The sequence below is a fragment of the Polypterus senegalus genome, chromosome 5 (genome assembly GCF_016835505.1).
Source record: "Polypterus senegalus isolate Bchr_013 chromosome 5, ASM1683550v1, whole genome shotgun sequence".
Taxonomy (NCBI): Eukaryota; Metazoa; Chordata; class Cladistia; order Polypteriformes; family Polypteridae; genus Polypterus; species Polypterus senegalus.
In genome coordinates this window covers 2,449,510-2,472,277 of record NC_053158.1, presented here as the reverse complement: position 1 = coordinate 2,472,277, position 22,768 = coordinate 2,449,510, and the positions used below count along the sequence as shown (strand labels likewise).

The 22,768-nt window shown below is 41.7% G+C and overlaps 1 protein-coding gene across 2 annotated transcripts in view; it reads right to left on the bottom strand.

Annotated features, from left to right (window-relative positions):
- Positions 1–8,181: 8,181 nt before the first annotated feature.
- rsu1 (Ras suppressor protein 1) overlaps positions 8,182–22,768 on the bottom strand; it is a 328,064-nt gene continuing 313,477 nt past the window's right edge. For both annotated transcript variants that reach the window (XM_039754275.1, XM_039754276.1), the window contains exon 9: positions 8,182–8,750. In XM_039754275.1, the coding sequence (XP_039610209.1) occupies positions 8,648–8,750 (103 nt within the window). In that variant the 3' untranslated portion in view covers positions 8,182–8,647. The remainder of the gene's footprint in view (positions 8,751–22,768) is intronic.

Genomic DNA, 22,768 nt, shown 5'->3' with positions numbered 1-22,768 from the left:
GTTCTCGTTTTAAATGGCAATGCAGAAATTTCAATGTTCACGGTTTTGGGTAAAATTCTTAAAAAATTGGATTTCAACTTGATTTTGGACTGAGGCTGTTTGACCACTGATGACTGTGACCTGTGATTTCCTTTCACGTTGTGATATTTTGTGTGCACATCAACATCTTCTTTGTACTCCGCAAAGGCCGAGAGGAAAAATAGAAAGAGTGGGAGCAGAAGAAGAAACGAGAAGGACGTTAATAAAAACAGCAGACCTGTGTAAGCATTTTATAACTGTCTTCACTTGTCGTGGCCCACCCAGCTGACGGCCGCAATAGTCTTAGTGTCAAAAGCCCTTCCTGCAGCACTCCTAACTCCTAAGGTTATGCCAGATCAGATATTGATGACAAAGGAAACAAAAAACATACACAGCACTTCTAACGTAAGAAGTATCACCTCATTCAACATCTTTAACTTTGACTTGTCCTGGGCCACTAAACCCTTAACCTCATGAGTGCCGGCCATTCCAGATTCCAAAATCAGTTCTTTCACTATAAACACGTCTTAGCTACAAATGGACGACGTGGAGCTCACCTGAGATCAGCCGCTTTCTAAGACTCTCCTCCACGATGTCTGGACCCCGCAAATCTGCCACTCGGCCGATCAGAACGTGTCCTCCAACCGCGACCTTCTTCATCTTTAATTCCTTCTGGGATTTTTCTCTTGGCTTTCTCCTTCAGCAGGTCCTGGTTGTGGCCATCAAATCCCTAAGGATGGCTGCTCAATCTCTCTTCTCCTTTCTGCTTTCCCAAACTGGACTTGAAATATCCCAAGTCTTTCTAGTGGGGTCTCCTATATAAGGGGCTACACTTTCTATTGCAGTGCGCAGAAAGAATACAAGTGAGCACAGACAACAATAGGAAAAGGGACAATAAAATAAAAATGGTAGATAAACAAAAATCACACGCTGCCCCGTATCCCACACTTTATGTAGCTTAGTAACAGTCGGAGCAGAAAGTCAAAGTCGATCTCCAAAAATAAGATAGATAGATAGATAGATAGATAGATAGATAGATAGATAGATAGATAGATAGATAGATAGATAGATAGATAAAATTTAATATTAGTGTAGTTGGCAGGATTAGATAGATAGATAGATAGATAGATAGATAGATAGATAGATAAAATTTAATATTAGTATAGTAGGCAGGATTTGATAGATAGATAGATAGATAGATAGATAGATAGATAGATAGATAGATAGATATGGAAGGCACTATATGATAGATAGAGAACTGGACATACGTACATAGAGTGTTAACAGTGTTGTTGTGTCACAGAGAGGATGTGCAGCGTTGTTCATCATGGCACTCAGTGTTGTCCTCATTCTCTCCTCCTCCACTATGACCTCCAGGAGGTCCAATGTTCATCCTGTAAGTGAGCTTGTCATTTCATTAACTTGTTGACTCGGTGGTCTGCTCTTAAAGTGATGGCCACCACAGAGTTGTAGAAAATGTGAAGGATGTCACTACCCACACTAAAGGAATGCCGTCTCCCAAGGAAGAAGAGTCTGCTGTTTGAGTTCCTTAACGATGCCGGTCCATCCCAGCCATCTTTCATGTTATTCTGAGTGAGTTTGTGTTCTCTTATCACTTTGTAAGCTTCCTTTCCTTCACTCGGCTCTTTCTTTTCATTGTGTGTCTTCAGAGCCTCTTATCACAAGATTTGAATGCTCTTCTCTTCTTCTCATTCTGGAGACCTTTTAGCTCCTTAGTCATCCAGGGCTTGTTGTTTGGAGAGCAGCGCACCGTCTTTGAGAGGACCGCTGTGTCGACACAGAAGTCAATATACAGTATAGTCTGTGATCCTGTGACAGAGTCCCTCAATATCGTTCCCATGTGACTCACATGCCAGCGCTCAGTCTGTCACTTGTTCATTCAGAGCCATTTTGGCCTCCATGTCCTCGTTATTCTGGTGCTGTCAGTTTGCTGTTTGTAGCTGGGAATCAAGTTGTGGTCAGATTGGCCAAATGGAGCCGGTAGATTAGCAGCGAGATCACAATCCTGACTTCAAAAAGTAACGTGCACAAGTACTTTGTTGTCATCCAAATCACGGACACTGAACGGTCTGTCATTGCGCCAGTGACTACAGAAGGTAGAGGAGAATGGAACCTCGTGCCCCGGTAACCGGCAGCGGAGTCCTAACAACTGTACATAAATGACGGTGCAATCACATAATTAACGCTACTTCCTGAGGCAACATACAATTAATCTGAGCATCAAGAGAAGTTCTTGGACATAAAAAAAGCATCACCCCTTATAACACTGAGAATTAACACGTACTGCTCACAATAATCGTAGCTTCATCTGCTTGAAGTAAAGTCACCTCCTGGTTCTTTTCTCCTTCATACACTGCACGTGTCTTACAGCAGAGTTTCGTGGCTTTTTCAGGTAGGCTCCGGTGTTTGGGTTCCTTTTCCAAATGCTTGTTTTTTGACCTTCTGCTTTGCTTTTTGGATTTTCCATTTTCAGTTTACTTTTTGGGACTCGACACGTTCAGTTTCCTTGTGTTGGATCTGCTGCCATAAACTGACTCATGTTGACTGTCACATCGACTGAGCGGGGCAGCCAAAGCGGTAAGGGAGAGGACGTTTGTGGGTTCATGGAGTCCTTGTGGTCCGCCTGTGCAGCATGTGGTGAGGTTTTTGCTTGGCTGTGATAATCGACATGTGACACATCAGCTACGGGGTCCGGTGGTTGTACTCACTAATGAGGGGGCCAGAGAGTGTCGGCACATTACATGTTGATTAGCTCATGGAAGAGAGAATTGGCCTTAGGAATTGGAACCCCCTGCAGTTATTTATTTACTCCATCGAGAGAGACGTGGAGAGAGCAAACCAGATGAACAACTTCTTCAACAGGTTTGACCTCCCTAACCCACTCTCACCTCGGAGTACTGCACCCTCCACCCATCCTTCTGCGGATACCAGCATAGCAGAGACATCCCAACCCACAATTACATTGACTTCATGCCAGCAAAGCAGCGGGTCCAGATGGTGTATCGCCACGACTGCTGAAGGCCTGTCCACTGGAGCTGGGGAGTCCTCTACAGCATCTTCAACCTGAGCCTGGAACAGGGAGAGTCCTGAGGCTTTGGAAAGCATCTTGCATCACCTCAGTCCAAAGGTATCACGTCCTAGTGAGCTGAATGACTTCCGGCCTGTTGCTCTGGCGTCACATCTGATGAAGACCATGGAGACGGCTGCTGCTTCACCACCTGAGGCCACAGGTCCACCACGCCCTGACCCTCTGCAGTTCGCATACCAGGAGAAGGTGGGAGCGGAGGATGCCATCATCTACATGCTACACCGATCCCTCTCCCACCTGGACAGAGGCAGTGGTGCTGTAAGAATTATGTTTCTGGACTTCTCTAGGCCTTCAACACCATCCAACCTCTGCTCCTTAGGGACAAGCTGACTGAGATGGGAGTAGACTCACACCTGGTGCCATGGATCATGGACTATCTTACAGACAGACCTCAGTATGTGCGTCTTGGGAACTGCAGGTCTGACATTGTGGTCAGCAGCACAGGAGCGCCGCAGGGGACTGGACTTTCTCTGGTCCTGTTCAGCCAACATACATCAGACTTCCAATACAACTCGGAGTCCTGCCATGTGCAAAAGTTCACTGACGACACTGCTATGGTGGGCTGCATCAGGAGTGGGCAGGAGGAGGAGTATAGGAACCTAATCAAGGACTTTGTTAAATGGTGCGACTCAAACCACCTACACCTGAACACCAGCAAAACCAAGGAGCTGGTGGTGGATTTTAGGAGGACCAGGCCCCTCATGGACCCGTGATCATCAGAGGTGACTGTGCAGAGGGTGCAGACCTATAAATGCCTGGGAGTGCAGCTGGATGATAAACTGGACTGGACTGCCAATACTGATGCTCTGTGTAAGAGAGGACAGAGCCGACTAGACTTCATTAGAAGGCTGGCGTCCTTCAACATCTGCAGTAAGATGCTGCAGATGTTCTATCAGACGGTTGTGGCGAGGGCCCTCTTCTACGCGGTGGTGTGCTGGGCAGGCAGCATAAAAAAGAGGGACAAACTGGTGAGGAAGGCAGGCTCTATTGTAGGAGTAAGTTGGACAGTTTGACATCTGTGGCAGAGCGGCGGCGCTGAGCAGACTCCTGTCAGTCATGGAGAATCCACTGCATCCACTGAACAGGATCATCTCCAGACAGAGGAGCAGCTTCAGAGACAGACTGCTGTCACCGTCCTGCTCCACTGACAGACTGAGGAGACCCCACACTATGAGACTCTTCAATTCCAGACCTGGGGTAAACGTTAACATTATACAAAGTTATTGTCTGTTATACCTGCATTGTCCTGCATTGTTATCACTCTTTAATTTAATATTGTTCTTTATCAGTATGCTGCTGCCGGAGTATGGGAATTTCCCCTTGGGTTTAATAAATTAAGTAAGTAGGTATCTATCTATCTAATCCCTAAAATGTGCAAGAGAGCCCCTAACTCGGATAGGGAATCCATTAAGGCCTGCATCAGCTGAAGTCAGCAGCTTTTGAACGAGACGCAGTGTTGTAAACTCGGGCACATCCAGATATACAATACGCTGTCTACAGAAAATTGTTAAGACTCCTTGGAAGTCGTCACTTACTTTTGTCCTACAGGAAGACAAGAAAACCCATTAAAAACGTTTATTCCTGCTTTGTTGACACATTTTACTGTACAACTGTAAAAGGCGCTATATATGCGCCCGACCCCACACAGACTGACAGCGGAGGCATGTTAAAATCAACAAAAACATTCATTTTTCTTCAGCTGAGGTCCACGTCTTCCCCGTGTCCCTCAGCCCTATCACAGTCCCAAAGCACTTAAGCACACCAAATAAAGCAAAGTAAAGCACAAACTACAACACACTCTTCTCTACCACTGCTCTCGGCAAGCGTTGTCCTCCTCCTCCCGACTCAGGCTCTCAGAGTGGTGGCCGCTGGCTCCTTTTATTAGGTGCCCATAAGTGCTCCAGCTGCTTGATGGCCGACTTCCGGGTGTGGCGAAAATACTGCCCACAAGGGCCCAGCAGCTCCCACTGCAGCACCCCCTGGTGGCGCCTGAGGAACCCAACAGGGCTGCACCAAACTACAACTCCCTGCAGGAGTCCGAGGCCCGCTGCAACCCAGGGTGGCTGCCGTCTAGCATCCAGGGGGAGGTATTGGGTCTCCTATGTTTGCTCCTCTGGAACATATGCTGAAGGGGTGTCCCGACCGGGACCCCCACACAACATTTAAGTCACAAAAAATAACAGTTCTGATCAATAAAACATGAAAAACTAGAAGAGCAGTGTTGAAAAACTGATCCATTCCTTGACTGAACAGTTCAGAAAGCCACCTTCTGCTTTAATGATGGCCGTGAGTCTGCTTTCATTTGTCTTCTTCAGCTTTGCCCATTTTCATCTGGGTATGTATGCCCATGGCTCCTTGTAAAATTCTTCCACGTTCAGTCGAATTCCATGGTGAGCAGTGATGGTCTACTCTCTTCAAGTCCATCCACAGATTTTCTCTTTAAGTCAAGGCTTTGACTTGGCCACTCAAGGACATTCATCTCCCAATCCTTTAAGCCTTTGCATTATCTCTTGGGTGGTACATTTAGGGATGTTGTGCCCATCTTTCGCTGTCTGGCAAAGGGCTGCAGGTTTTCCTCAAAAACGTGGGTGTAATTGGTAGCATCCGTTTTCCGATCAATCCTGACCAATCACCTGTTCCTCGCACACCCCAACAAACTAATGTTCCCATCATGATGCTATGCTGTGTTTATGATGCTATGCTGTGTTTAGTTTTTTCCCCAAACATAACACTTGCATTCAGTCCAGAAAGTTCAATCTTGGACTCATCTGACCATAAAACGTTTGACCGTGTTGTAAATAACCCACATTATTTGTTCTATTTGATTAGATACTTAAATCCCTGAACAAATTATACCTTATAATGTTCATTAGACTCTTATTTTGAAATGGGCAACTTCCGGGAAGGAAGTTCAAACTGCTACTTTTTGCTCACCAGAAAAGGTTAATGAGAAAGTTATCGTTTTCCATCCATCTTTAAATTAGCATCAAGCTGGAAGGCGAACAGCTCTTACGATGTGTCCATGGTAATTTGTGAATAAACGTGTTGGAATACCCCACCATGGTCCATTCGTCAGGATTATTGAGTGCATCGTCTGAATAAAGTCCGGCTGGAATGCTACACGTGTGGCATCAGATCTTTCAAGAGCTCTTTTGCAAAGTGCCAACAAGACTCAGAAGAGGCTCTCTCTTGCCACCCTGCCACACAGATGGTTGTCACATGCACAGACTGACCAATCTCAGCCATGAACACTTGGAAGTCCATCAACGCTGTCATTGGCCTCTTGGTTCAATATCATCCTGGCCCGGTCATCCAGTTTGTCCCACACAATTTGATCAAGGCAACGTGTTGATGGTGCCACTCTTTAACAACACTCTGAATGGCACTCAAAGGGATTGTTAAAAGTTCAAAGTTTCCTTCTTGCTTACTTTGGAACTTTTTCACATTTTACTATTTTAAACCCATGGTCCCATTTCTGGGCCTAAGCAGGCCAGAAGCCTGCCATTAAGGTTTGGGACAAGGCTGTCTATGGTGAGGGATATTTAGAGGTTTCAGACCTGCAAAGAAGGTAAGTTTTGATTTTGTTAAATTTGAGGCCTATCTGCCATTTCTGAGGTAGGCTGTGGCAGGAAGCACAACAAATATTTTATTTAGATAAGTCATCATCACCATTTCTATTCTACGTTGAATTTATTCACGGCTAACGTCGTCATTACAAATCAGTGCACCGAGATACATAAGATTCTCTGCTACTTCCCAAGCCTGCAAATCTTATGATCTGCTGATGATTAATTTTACAATCAATAATCATCACCTCGGCTTTCTGGTTGACTAACATTTGCCTTTTTTCATTTTGTTGACTGCTTGTTAACTTTCGACGTCCAAAATTTCATCTGTTCAGAGTATGTCTGACTGTGTGTTCCTCATATACACTAATGAGTGTTCCCTCTTAGTGCCTTGAACATGGGAAAGGCGCTATATAAATAAAATGTATTATTATTCTTATATTAAATGTAATGATTTTATGATTTTGCAGTTATTCCAATTTACTTTGTGATGAAAGGCGCTATATAGAAAAACAACTGACAGGTCTGATTTACAGAGCATTCTTCATTACTCCACAATGTGCCTTTTGATGCTGCATATTGTAAGTTGATATATAAAATAAAAGCGGGGTGCTTTGTGTGTTATTCTGTACTCTACTGTCTTGTTCAGCACTTTCTGCGACTATGAAAGGTGATCTTGAAATTGATGAAAGGTGATCTTGAAATTGAAGACTAATCTTGTGTTGTGTATGCTGTGCATGAATGGCCAACTGGTGGAGTTTCTTCTTAGTCAATCCTTACTTTCTATCACAACTTTTAAATCATGATTTTTCTCCAATATTCATACACTGATTTTGAATTTAAAGAGACTTTGTGTGAGTGGAAGCTTTGCTTTGGTAGACTTTGGTGAATTTGTGTAAAGAACCTGCTGTACCTTTCATACTCTGTTTGGTCTCACAAAGTAAGAAAGATGTCTGTCGTGGTTATATTTGTGCACCTGCACCCCCCCAAGTCACAGATTCTCCATACCTTACACAAACAGGGTGTCTTCTTCTTCTTCTCCTGCCACAGTCTTCTGAATGGCTCCTCAGAAGTGTGGCTGGTCTCGATGTGAACTGGTGCCTCAATCAATGCCATACTGAATATTCAAAGGCTCTGGTCTCCTAGCTGGTAAGGCTGATCCGGCCTTGATGGGATCCTTGGATATCCGACTTCTCCTGGCTAACAGGGAGTAGAGTAGAGGACTTGCTTTGAGTTGGGGGGGGTCAGCATTTTCATGCGGTGGTCTGTCCACTGGTCATGGATTCAAAGTTGCCCATCTTTGTCTTGTGAGGCTGCTGGAACTGGACCAGTGATCCTCCCAACGGATGTACAGAGTCTGACAGTGGGGCTGCTGGAATATCACAAGAGTTTTGAGGTGACAACCAAAGGCAACATAGAAATCGCTTACATACAGAAAGAAAATAAAGGAAAAGCCGCTAATGTAAATCACAAAGTTCCAGACAGGCACACCAGAACATACTTCTGTGCATTTAATAATAGTTACCATCAATGTTAAAAATGACACTCAGTATACAATATTTTCTATCCTCTAATACTTCTCCTAACACACATTTTTGTTCCATCATTTTTGCTCAGTGTAAAACAGCAAAGTTTTTTCAGAGGTTTATCAGAATATTTTATGTTAGTAACGGCTTAGCGGTGTTCTCAGGGCAGTGTCCATTATTACAGTAAGTGAAAATAATACAACAAGTGGTAGAAAATGCAGATTGCATAAATTAAACATTTGAAGCTACTCAAGCAAGCATGAGTACAAACTGCAAGAGAGAACACTGGCAATGCCATCCCAGAATCCTGTCTTGAGAGTTGAAACATTTTTACATACAAATGATTTTTCTGCTCCTTTTCATGTTGAGGTACTGAAACAGATAAAAGGCACATGCAAGACGCTTCGATTCCAACATGGTGACTTCCTTTACTTATTCTTCGCTGCCAGAGGCTTGCGACTTATCTTCTTTGACTTGTCGTTGTTCTTTTTGGGAGGTTCTGGATTTGCCTGCAAATGTCTTCCATACAAACTGCAATGAAAAGAGGCAAAAAAAAAAAAGGTTTATGAATGAACTGCAATACACAGTAAAGGTCCAGTGTATGAAACATTCATGTTTTCAACTTTCGTGCTGAGAAAAATGGGCCATTTGGGCCAGTCTGCCAATCTCTAGTCACATAACCCAATAGTCAAGTCACCCAAGTCATATGCTCACAATGTCCTGGACACATGTACTTTTACTAAAATATTATCAAATAGGCAATTTCTAGAAAATGCTCTTGTGAACGAAAATGAAAAACCTGAGCATCTGACTCACTCATTGGTTAGGAGTCCAGCTTCTTCATTGGCTAACGTTGAGTTATGTGAGATGACAATAAAAAATGGCACCAAACGATAAAACCCAGTAAAAGCACATTCCTTCACTTTAAACTGTGCGGGTCTGAGACGCTTCAACAGTTCACCTGTGCAATTTCACAGTCGACCATTAAATACTCCAGTTATTGATGCGACTGCAAACACACCAATGGGAGGTGGATCTACAGTTCAAATGCTCGTTTGGGTCTCAGCACATTCCGCTTTTTATCACAGGAACATTTTCTGTTGTGTCATCTATACTAATAAAAGGCAAAGCCCTCACTGACACACTCACTCATCCAAAATTCTCCAACTTCCGTGTAGGTAGAAGGCTGAAATTTGGCAGGCTCATTCCTTACAGCTTACTTACACAAGTTAGGCAGGTTTCATTTTGAAATTCTATGCGTAACGGTCATAACTGGAAGCTATTTTTCTCCATATACTGTAATGGAGATTAGCTCGGCGGCCATGGGGTGGGGCGGAGCTGCGTGACATCATCACGCCTCCCACGTAATCACGTGAACTGACTGTGACCGCAGTGCAGAAAAGAAGGAAGAGCTCCCAACAATAAAACAGAGGAGAACCCGTGGATTAAATAAAAGGCTGCTTAGTTGGCGAAGCAAGGAAAAGCACGGCCTTATATGGCGTTAGTTTATAAAACAGTGGAGAAGCTGTGTGAAGGCTGCTTCACCAAAAAACAGCGGAGCCTTATATGGGCAGGCAGTCAGTCAAAGAAGGGAATCAATAAATAACTATAATCGTAATAAAGGAACAAAAAAATAGTGGAGAACCCGCAAATTAAATAAAGGAAATGGGTACTTGAACAGTAAACTAAGTCTAAAATAGCTACACAATAACTATAACAATCGTAATAAACGAACAATAAAACAGTAGAGAACCGCAAAGCAAGGAGAAAGGGCGGACTTATATGGCATTCGTTTATAACACAGCGAAGAAGCTGTGTAAAGGCTGCCTCACAAAAAAGCTGCGGAGCACCTTATATGGGCAGGCAGTCAGGCAAAGAAAGGGAATCAAATAACTATAATCGTAATAAACGAACAAAACAACAGCAGAAAAGCCGCAGATTAAATTAAAGGAATGGGTACCTGAACAGTAAACTAAGTGTAAAATACCTACACAATATGTATAACAATCGTAATAAATGAACAATAAAACAGTGGAGAACCCGTGGATTGAATAAAAAGGCTGTTTCGTTGACAAAGCAAGGAAAAAGGACTTTCTTATATGTCGTTCGTTTATAAAACAGTGCAGAAGCTGTGAGAAGGCCGCTTCCTTGGCGAAGCAAGGAAAGGAATGAACACACCGTATCGAAGAATGGCCTTATATTCATCATCAAGCCCTTCCGTGAGAACCCTAAATCCAAAGAGGACTGTTTCATTTATGTTAGGTAGAATGCCCAGAGGGGACTGGTCAGGCGGTCTCATGGTCTGGACCCCCTACAGATTTTATTTTTTTCTCCAGCCGTCTGGAGTTTTTGTTTTTCTGTCCCCTGGCCACTGAACCTTACTCTTATTTGATGTTAATTAATGTTGATTTATTTTGTTTTATAATTGTGTCTTTCATTTTTATATTCTTTTATATGTAAAGCACTTTGAGCTACTGTTTGTATGAAAATGTGCTACATAAATAAATGTTGTTGTTGTTGTTATATGGGCAGGCAGTCAATTTAATGGGAGGCGTAGCTGAGTAGCGCAGCAGCCTTACTTATGAATATGCTAAGCACAGTCCTTAACCCGCAAATATATTTTACACCTTTGGAGAACCGCCAATGCCTCTTAAACATCTTAGATTGACAGGTGACGATTTCAGTAGTGGACACTTTGATGTTTATGAATGTTTAAACTCTCAAAAGCTGGATGTGAAGTTATTGATGAAACCGGTTTTATACTTACAATGCTTGACAGATGCTGAATGTCACTTCAACACAACAAGTCCTGCAAATACTGTCGTAATTGAAACAAACCATGAAACTCAAACCGATTATGACAGCAGCAATCCAAGCTGTGAGATTTGAGACAAGATTACTGTTCACATGGCCGACTGTACGTTACATGCTCAAGAATAAGCTCAGCGCACAGCTTGGTCATATTACAACCGGAGGGCGAACTGACAATGTGGTATACAAAGAGATCCTTAACAAATAATTATTGGTATATTTTCCCTCAGTTTAAAAGGTTTAATTTTCTTCTTAATAAACATTTTAAGGCAGTACTACTATATATATATACAGTAGCAAAATACCAGCTTGCAGCCGAGAAGTAGTGTGTTAAAGAAGTAATGAAAAGAAAAGGAAACATTTTGAAAATAACGTAACATGATTGTCAATGTAATTGTTTTGTCACTGTTGTGAGTGTTTCTGTCATATATATATATATATATATATATATATATATATATATAAACTGCTCAAAAAATTAAAGGAACACTTTGAAAACACATCAGATCTCAATGGGAAAAAGAAATCCTCCTGGATATCTATACTGATATAGACTGGGTAATGTGTTAGGAACGAAAGGATGCCACATCGTTTGATGGAAATGAAAATGATCAACCTACAGAGCCCTGAATTCAAAGACGCCCCAAAAAATGATGTGGCAGGCTAGTCCATTTTGCCAAAATTTAATTGCAGCAACTCAAAATTGTACGCAGCACTTTGTATGGCCCCTGTGTTCTTGTATACATGCCTGACAACATCGGTGCATGCTTCTAATGAGATGACAGATGGTGTTGTGGGGATCTCCTCCCAGATCTGGACCAGGGCATCACTGAGCTCCTGGACAGTCTGAGGTGCAACCTGGTGGCATTGGATGGACCAAAACATAATGTCCCAGAGGTGTTCTATTGGATTTAGGTCAGGAAAGTGTGGTGGCCAGTCAATGGTATCAATTCCTTCATCCTCCAGGAACTGCCTGCATACTCTCACCACATGAGGCCAGGAATTGTCGTGCACCAGGAGCCACTGTACCAGCATAGGGTCTGACAATGGGTCCAAGGATTTCATCCTGATACCTAATGGCAGCCAAGGTGCCTTTGTCAAGCCTGTAGCGGTCTGTGTGACCCTCCATGGATATGCCTCCCCAGACAATCATTAACCCACCACCAAACTGCTCATGCTGAATGATGTTACAGGCAGCATAATGTTCTCCATGGCTTCTCCAGACCCTTTCACTTCTGTCACGTGCTCAGGGTGAACCTGCTCTCATCTGTAAAAGCACAGGGCACCAGTGGTGCATCTGCCAATTCTGGTATTCTATGGCGAATGCCAATCGAGCTGCATGCTGCTGGGCAGTGAGCTCAGGGCCCATTAGAGGACATGGGGCCCTTGGGTCACCCTCATGAAGTCTTTCTGGTTGTTTGGTCAGAGACATTCACACCAGTGGCCTGCTGGAGGTCATTTTGTAGGGCTCTGGCAGTGCTCATCCTGTTCCTCCTTGCCCAAAGGAGCAGATACTGGTCCTGCTGATGGGTTATGGACCTTCTATGGCCCTCTCCAGCTCTCCTAGAGTAACTGCTTGTCTCCTAGAATCTCCTCCATGCCCTTGAGACTGTGCAGGGAGACACAGCAAACCTTCTGGCAATGACACGTATTGATGTGCCATCCTGGAGAAGTTGGACTACCTGTGCAACCTCTGTAGGGTCCAGGTATCGCCTCATGCTACCAGTAGTGACACTGACTGTAGCCAAATGCAAAACTAGTGAAGAAACAGTCAGAAAAGATGAGGAGGGAAAAATGTCAGTGGCCTCCACCTGTTAAACCATTCCTGTTTTGGGGGTCATCTCATTGTTGCCCCTCTAGTGCATCTGTTGTTAATTTCATTAACACCACAGCAGCTGAAACTGATTAACAACCCCTCTGCTACTTAACTGACCAGATTAATATCCCATAAGTTTCATTGACTTTATGCTATACTCTGATTAAAAGTGTTCCTTTAATTCTTTTGAGCAGTATATATACACATACACACACACACACATATAAACATATATATATATACATATCCATACATATCTACATATATACACACACACACACACACACACACATAATATACAGTCTTTGGGGTGCGAGCAACTGTTGCTGGGGTGCCAGAATCCATGAAGGAAGAAAAATGAAAAACATTAGTTGTACAAAATCTTCATTTATTTATCCATTCCTAAATAATTAAATGGGCAGGTTATTTCAGATCAGTGCAATACGCTGCTTGTTAAAGCGGATGACTCCGCTCTTACGTGCAAGTCTGCGTGGATATTATGAACTATCGTTTCTGTTCAAGTTCTATTTAAATTTGAAATAGAAGGAATTTTTATTTAGTCGACAGAATATTATTCGGAATAAATCAATTCAAACCTTAAATAACTTAGAATATTTTGCTCTCCATAAAAATATATCCTGTCTAAATTATACAAGTTAGAAATAAAGTAAGCGTTAAAAGAACAAACATTCAAATTTCTTTACTCTTATGTAATTTATATAAAAATAAACGTAAATAATAGTAAAATGAACATGGTGCATAACAAAACCTGGAAATATAAATAAAATGTGTTCTTTTCAGCAATAACAAATCAAATCATTCAGTTGTCTTTGCTCTTACGTCATTTTATCAGAGATGGGCGCCTGGCATCTTTTTGGCCACAAGTTCGTTTCTGTTTGCTGTGATTTTCTGTGTTGTGGAGATTCTCAGGATGGATTGCAGGTGCTCATCAGTGAGGCGACTCCTGTGTGCTGTTGTGTTAGTCTTCATGACTGAGAAGAGCTTCTCACACAGATATGTGCTACCAAACATGCACAAGGTTCGAGCCGCATGTAGACGGAGCTGGAGCATTTTTGCGGAAATGGAGTGAATAAACTGTGCGGGCCGTGCAGTATCGTACTTTGCCTTCAGTGTGCCATTACAGTGCAGCTCAATCACCTCCATCTTAATCTGCACAGGTGCAGTTTCCATATCGACGGCAAATGGGTTGCGAAACAACTCAAAATTCTTTTTTTGTTCTTCAAAGCCACCAAAGCGCCGTCGAACTCAGTGCGCAGTCGCTCAGTTTATCAGCAAAGTGCGTATTTGGGAACACCGTGAGTGACGACTTGGTTCAATTACTTGGCAACAGGGAAAGTGGGGCAAGTTGCACTGGTGCATTTGTCTCCCATAAAAGTAGCTTCACTTGAAATCACTTTGTGATTTTGCACGGGTAAAAATGTCTGCTGAAGTGTCAGATTCTTCTTTAACTCTTCTGCTTTCTGTATCTTGTGCATTGTATTCAGGTCTTTCAGGTTATCCTGATGTTTTGTCTCATAGTGCCATCTTAGATTAAATTCTGTAATTACAGCCACATTAGCTCCACAAATGAGACACGGGTTTACTGGCAATGTCAGTAAACATATACTCAACCTCCCATCGGTTTTAAAGGCTTGACCGAAGGAGGGGTTACGCCTCACCCAGACCACGTGGGGGCGACCGCCCTGGTGGCTATGGGGACCACGGGTACAAAGCTTTGAAGCTCAGCCCTGTAGGGGCCCGTGGTCACCGCCAGGGGGCACCCCAATGCCTTTGGAGCACTGGACCTCAGCACTTCCGCCACACCCAGAAGAGGATCAGGGACACCCAGAGTGCTGGGGAGTGTCGGCAGACACCTGGAGCACATCCAGGGGACTATAAAAGGAGCCACCTCCCTCCATTCGATGGCTGGAGTCGGGTGGAAGAGGACGGAGCTCAGGAGGAGAGGAATGGAGGAGGTCAGGAGAAAGGAGGCATTGGATAAAGAGGCCTGGACTTTGGGAGAGTTGTGTGTTGTTCACTTATTATTGTATATAGCAGTTATAAAATAAACGTGTGGTGGTGCTTTTAAACAGGTCTACCTGTCTGCGTCCGTGGCTCGTTCCACAAGGGATAATAACGTGCAATACAGGACATAAATATCACCTATACTCGTTATGATAAACTCACCGTGAGTCGGCTCTTGAGGGTGCAGTTTATTGGTTTGGCTTTTCATATGCACAGGTATTGTTTAACAGGATTGTTTAGTCAATGTTGGTAGTTTTTCCTTATCTTTTTCTTGGTAGAGTGCTTCATTATCTTGTTACATAAGTTTCTTGTTTAGGTAAATATCTGTCTATTGTTGTTATTGATACGCTCAAATTGGAGGCTACGGCACTGCCTACATATGGGGTCCAAATATGAGCTGCTAATTAGAGGCTGGCTCCGTAGTGCCTGATTTGTTGTGCACAGGCACGAAACAAAGAGACAACTCAGTTGGGGGAAACAACTAACGACAGCCAGAAACAATCAACATTAGAACATTAGAACCCTCGAGACGAGAGCAGGCCATTCAGCCCAACAAAGCTCGCCAGTCCTCTCCACTTATTTCTCCCAAGAAAACATCAAGTCGAGTTCTGAAAGTCCCTAAAGTCTTACTGTCTCCCACACTACTTGGTTGCTTATTCCAAGTGTCTACTGTTCTTTGTGTAAAGAAAAACTTCCTAATGTTTGTGCGAAATTTACCCTCAACAAGTTTAAGCTGTGTCCCCGTGTTCTTGATGAACTCACTTTAAAGTCACCATCTCAAACCACTGGACTAATAATCTTCATCGTTTTAAACACTTCAGTCAGGTCTCCTCTTCATCTTCTTTTCTTAAACTGTAAAGGCTCAGCTCTTTTAATCTTTTCTCATAACTCATCCCCTGTAGTCCTCCATAATCAGCCTAGTTGCTCTTCTCTGGACCTTTTGTCGACTAGATTACTGTAACGCACTCCTCTCAGGACTACCCAAAAAAGACATAAATCGTTTGTAACTAGTGTAGAATGCAGCTGCTAGAATCCTAACTAGGAAAAGAAAATCTGAACACATTACTCCAGTTTTGGTGTTACTACACTGGTTACCTGTGTCGTTCAGGATTGACTTTAAAATACTGCTTATGGTTTATAAAGCCTTAAATAATCTCGCTCCATCTTATATATCGGAATGTCTGACACCTTATATTCCAAATCGTAACCTCAGATCCTCAAATGAGTGTCTCCTTAGAATTCCAAGAACAAAACTTAAAAGAAGTGGTGAGGCCTTCTGCTGTTATGCACCTCAAATCTGGAATAGCCTGCCAATAGGAATTCACCAGGCTGATACAGTAGAGCACTTTAAAACACTGCTGAAAACACATTACTTTAACATGGCCTTTTCATAACTTCACTTTAACTTAATCCTGATACTCTGCATGTTCAATTTCCTCATAATAACTATTCACGGTGGCTCTAAAATCCATACTGACCCCTACTCTCTCTTCTGTTTCTTTTTCCGGTTTCTTTGTGGTGGTGGCCTCGCCACCTCCACCTACTCAAAGCTTCATGATGCTCCAACAATGATGGATGGATCAAAAGCCAGAAGTCTACGTGACCATCATCATCAAGTCCTTCCATGAGAACCCTAAATCCAAAGAGGACTGTTTCATTTATGTTAGGTAGAATGTCCAGAGGGGACTGGTCAGGGGGTCTCATGGTCTGGAATCCCTGCAGATTTTATTTTTTCTCCAGCCGTCTGGAGTTTTTTTTGTTTTTTCTGTCCCCCCTGGCCATTGGACCTTACTCTTATTCGATGTTAATTAATGTTGATTTATTTTTGTTTTCTTATTGTGTCTTTTATTTTTCTATTCTTTAATATGTAAAGCACTTTGAGCTACTGTTAGTATGAAAATGTGCTATAGAAATAAATGTTGTTGTTGTTTTCTTGTGCTGTTATGTCCATTTTATACCCAGGAGAACAAAACTTCACCCAGGACTCCAGATGAGGCCTCACCAGTGTGTTATAAAGCTTGAGCAGAACCTCCTGTGACTTGTACTCCTCACATCAAGGCTATATAACCTGACATTCTGTTAGCCTTCTTAATGGCTTCTGAACACTGTCAGGAAGTCAATAGCTTAGAGTCCACTTTGACCCCTAAATTCTTCTCATAAGGTGGACTCTTGATTTTCAGACCCCCATTGTGTATTCAGACCTCACCTTTTTACTTCCTATGTGTAATTCTTTACATTTACTGACATTAAATTTCATCTTCCACCAATCTGCCCAAGCCTGTCTGCTATCCAAGTCCTTCTGTGATGATATAACGCATTCCAAATTATCTGCTAATCCACCTATCTTGGTATCATCTGCAGACAGTTCAAGTTAACAATTTTAGTCTTTGCTGTGTATGATGTGTATGTTCATATAAGGTGTCTTTTATGTCCACAACGGTCATTTCTGATGATATCTTATTATGCGGAAATACACAGAATCTATTAATATGATTTGATATAAATACTGTTTTTCTCTCATCTTTGTAGTACAATATTTTATTTCAGAGAAACAGTATTTCGATTCTTCTGTATGTTCTGTACGTATAGTGAATTGACAATCAAAGGCTATTTGATTTGATTTAATGGATATTTAAAAGATACAAATTCTAATGCAAGTCAAGACTGATGGTAGTTTCCAAAATATGAGAAAAGTTAGAAACTATATAAAGAAACTGGTCTCTGACTAAAACAGTGTTTGATTGATTTACTTATTTAAGAAAATAGTAGAACCAATAGAAGAGTCTAAATTGCTGTTATTTGATTTCTATAGTTTACTTTGTTTTATCTTTAGATACAGTTTATCTATTTTGCCTCATAGTTTGGAAAGAATATAAGAGCTTTAAAAAGCCGTTTTGCGTTCCTTGCACATTAAAAACAAACGTTTCTGTGGCTAAGCCATAATATTTGTATAAATATCACCTGGAGGGGCATGATTTGGGGACAGAAACCATAAATTGGTAGAAGGTGGAGGAGGAGATACTTAAGCAGCAGATCATGACAACCATGAACCCCCGTTATATCAGAAACACTGATATCTCCATTTTTGCATGAATAGCATTAGACTGCAGATTTTCCTCAGCCATTGGTACAAAATACAAGTACACGAGGTAACTAACATATAAATATGTCACTTTTGGGTAGGGTGTTCCTTTGAGCCAATTTTGCACCCATCTACACATTGCACCTTGAATTCCAGGTCATTTTTCTTTGACTTATAAGCCTTTTATATAAATCACATTATATGACTTTGTAGGTGCACGACTCCCAAGTTAAACTATAATGCACAACTAATGTCTCCTCTGAATTAAAGAAACTGTTTTATTTCAAGTTACTTGACACAGGATTGCTAAATTAAAGCCCTTTAATCAGAATAACCAGTACTGAGTCATCAATACAGTGATCCCTCGCTATATCGCGCTTCGACTTTCGCGGCTTCACTCTATCGCGGATTTTAAATGTAAGCATATTTAAATATATATCATGGATTTTTCGCTGGTTCGTATTTCTGGACAATGGGTCTTTTAATTTATGGTACATGCTTCCTCAGTTTGTTTGCCCAGTTGATTTCATACAAGGGACGCTATTGGCGGATGGCTTAGAAGCTACCCAATCAGAGGATGTATTACATATTAACTAAAACTCCTCAATGACATACGATGTGCTTCCAGCGGTGCTTGATTGTTTGCTTCTCTCTGTCTCTCTCACTCTCTCTGCCTGACGGAGGGGTGTGAGCAGAGGGGCTGTTTGCACAGAGGATACGGACGCTCCTCTACAAAATGGCGCCTTATCGCGGTGCTTCGGCATACTTAAAAGCACGTATTGATTTTTTGATTGTTTGCTTTTCTCTCTCTCTGACATTCTCTGCTCCTGACGGCGCTCCTTTGAAGATAAGATATGTTTGCATTCTTTTAATTGTGAGAAAGAACTGCAATCTCTGTCTGTTTAAACTTTTGACTAAAGGGTGTTATTTCATGTCTAGAGGGCTCTAATATTGTTAACAGTGTGGGAGAGTTTATAAGGGCTTAAAATATATAAAAATAACCATACAAACATATGGTTTCTACTTGGGATTTTCATCTATCGTGGGGGGTTCTGGAACGCAACCCCCGCGATCGAGGAGGGATTACTGTATTTCAATTTGATTCTACGTTTTAATCCTTTATCATTTCAAGCAGCTAAAAAATGCTATTGCACCATATTTAACATGTACATTTATAATTTAATTTCAGCCTCCATCCAGTTCCTCGCACAAAAGTCACACAGAGGAGAGAGTTGAGCTAAAAACAAACAATTCTCGCTCTCCTGTCCTCCAAATGGAATTGCAGAAAAAGTGAAATTCACAATAAAAGTGCTGGAAGGATGTCAGATGTACTTTATGAAAATCTTTTGCAATTGCTTTTTTTCACAAAAATTTGAACTTATTTTGGCAAACCCTACGACTTGGAATGGGCTGCAGTGTTGACTGTGGTGATGCAATTTCGTTTATTTCATGTATAATATAAAAATGTTTTCTTCTTTGCATATACACCTTTGCCGTATGCGCATTTATCCACGTCGCATTTATCCACGTGCGGTTGTTTCCCGTGCGATTCTTTCCGGTCACCTTATTTTCTGTACGCAAACTATCTTCCCACCCCCATCCCGAACCACAGACTATTTAAAGATAAAATGTGATGTCAGTTAGAACCTTCTAGTTTATCCTTCTAGTTTATCAAAACAAAGTTTTTAGGAGGATATGACTGTATGTACAGTATCTAATGTGAGCGATGTGCCTTCCTGTAGTACTCTGCACTTCTATTAATTGTGCATGTCACACACGCACGATTAGGGGATACTCAGCGCCGATCGTGCACAAAACTACAAGAGATGGCAGTCTGAGACATGGTATTAACACTCTTCTCTCCTTTTCTACAGAAAGACGCCCGAATAAAAAGCTCGTACCGCGACCGATCTCCTCATTGTCCTCACAATGCAGAAATGCTCTAAATCGGCTTCTTGGAATCACCTCATTTCCAGTCCCATCCTGATGACTTCAGTTCCGACCCTGACCTTCTTACGTCATCTCCGGCTTCCTCGATATTCATCACATCCATTCATTTTATTTGTCCCTCTATAAAAGCTTTGTGACTCCGTTGAAATTTTGTCAAACTAGGGGGCTCTGCTCCCTGCTCGCCTCGCCCACCACTGGGTTTGGTTAATCAGATATACAATTTAAACAGATTGTTTTTTTCATGGAATTGTTACATAGGCATTATTTTCACTTTTAATTTAAAACTTTAGTAAAAACAATATTTGGAGTCAACTTTTCTTTAAGATCGCATTGCATTTTGATTCCGTGTTTGGACTTACATCGTGACAAAGCAATGTATAACTGCCTGTGATTGAATATCGTTTCCCTCTCTCTAATGAATAATGACTTTCTCGAATGTTTGTCCCTGCTCTTTCTTGTTCGCTTTGTCATTGATGTGTCATCTAGAACGTATAAAATTATTGTCCTGATAAAATTTATAAAAGCTAAGTGTGGAGGAAGTATGTCTGCCAAAAGTTTTCACACGACTGAAGTTAGATGGCCGTGGCCTTGTATGAAAATGGCTGTAAGTATGGCGTGACTTGAAAGAATCTCATGTTAAAAGTCTGTCTCATGGGACTTCATTTCCGAAAAGTCTCTCTGAAAGTCACGTCTCATCTCCCAAGACATTTTTATTTTAACAGAGATGTATCTGATTTTTGTTCTGATTTGGACTTTGTCTTCAGCTACTGGAACTCACGACCAATACACGGAGAGGCTCCCCAACACTTAATCTGTCTAATCACTTCTTTTCCCTTATAGTAAGGGTCCAGGTGAAGTTCATAATATGAATTCTGTTGGTAACACATACATGTTACCACGTTAACACATACATGAGCTCGGGTTACGTGAAGGAGAACTGCAGACAGACACACAGCGGCGAAGTGGGCACTAGATCTTACACTGGCATCTCTCTGTTTAGCTGAAGTAGGGGAAAAGAAAGAAGAAAAAAAAAAACATTTCTCAGAGGCAGAAGGAAAAACATCAACAATTACACAAATTGGGTTGAGCTGGAGAGACAGAGTGCCCGTTTCCAGCCGAGTGAGTTTCCTGCCTAACCAGAAAACCCAGGGGCACAATAATGTGACAAAGAGAAATGATGTCAGAGCCCTTCTTCGCTATGCTGCTGTGATCGATGGCACTGGGCTAGCTACCCAGCCATCAATGCCACATTAATAAGTACCACTGATTAAATGTTGATAAAGTGGGCTATGATTAAGGTGGTGTGAGTGCAAGCCACAATGAAATAGACTGGGCTGTGTAATGGAAGCAAGCCAAATGCAGACTATAATTAAAATATGTCATTTAAAAAATAATTCTAATTACCACCTACTAAATGCCAGGAATGGCTTAGTCACAGCAAAGTTAACATTAAATATTTACCAGAGGCCAGCGCTAAGACAGTCTTAATGGCTCTTGTGTGTATTTAAGAGCACGAGAAAGATTACCTTGCTGTGCTCTGCTTGCATAACGTACAAGGCCTTCACGTCAAGATGAAGGCTCCTAAAACCCTCTCCTCCCTTTATAACAGTTACTCTAAATACATATTGAAATCTAAAACACCTAGTAAGCCTTTCCACTTTAATAAAGGAATACATGTCTGTCTGGCTACTACGCCTCTGTTATAAGCCATTTGGTATGGTTCACAATACCAGTGCATGGGTTTGTGATGTGCCATCTGTTGCAGTGACAAATGGGATACATTTTATTATTGCATGCATTACAAAATAAATTCCAAAAGATGGTGCACTGCAAATGTGAATGCTGAATATGCTGTTTAATACTTAGATTTCAACCTGTCTTTGACCTTAATAAAAAGAAAAATGTCTGTGTGTCCATCCGGTTACTACGCCTCTGTTATGTGCCATGTGATGTGGCAAATGTTGGAATGACAAGTGCAATGCTTTTCATTACTACATGAATTAGAAAATACATTCTAATGCAGGTAGATTCAATATTAGTACTTAGATGAGTACCACAGCTAATTTATATATATATATAATTCTAAGGATGTCCATCTGTTATGCAAAAACCTGCAAATCACTGGCCCTTGATTCTTCATCTTGGTCTTTATCAAAAGCTTAGGATGTGATATGTGCTCCAGCAGCAAACAATTGGATGTGTGGGCCACACACCTACAAAGTAATGGGGGTCTCAGGTCATTCTCTAGGCAAATGGCGGACACACCTTGGTTGAGAGGTAAAGAATAGCCGTGTAGGCACACACCAAAGCTGAAACGAAAGGACAGTGGGAATATCTGCTGTTAAGAGTGAAGCACATTGCACAGGCCAATCAGACATGATATATGATATAATGATATAACTATCAAATGTAATAAATAAATATGCTTCTAACTCTGTACCTTTCTTATATGGTAATACGTAGTCATCTGACCTGCCACATCCCACATGCTCAGTGAGGAATATTTGCTTCAGAGTCCTAAACTGCAGCTGTTCTACTGTCAAACGAGTAAAATAAAAAAAAAATAATAAGACACAGACATGTCTGAGGAATCCATCTTAAGGTAAAAAGTGAATAAACTAATCAGTAATTGAACTCACACAGAATGTTCCAAATCGTAACCTCAGATCCTCAAATGAGTGTCTCCTTAGAATTCCAAGAACAAAACTTAAAAGAAGTGCTGAGGCGGCGGCCTTCTGCTGTTATGCACCTCAAATCTGGAATAGCCTGCCAATAGGAATTCGCCAGGCTGATACAGTAGAGCACTTTAAAACACTGCTGAAAACACATTACTTTAACATGGCCTTTTTATAACTTAATCCTGAT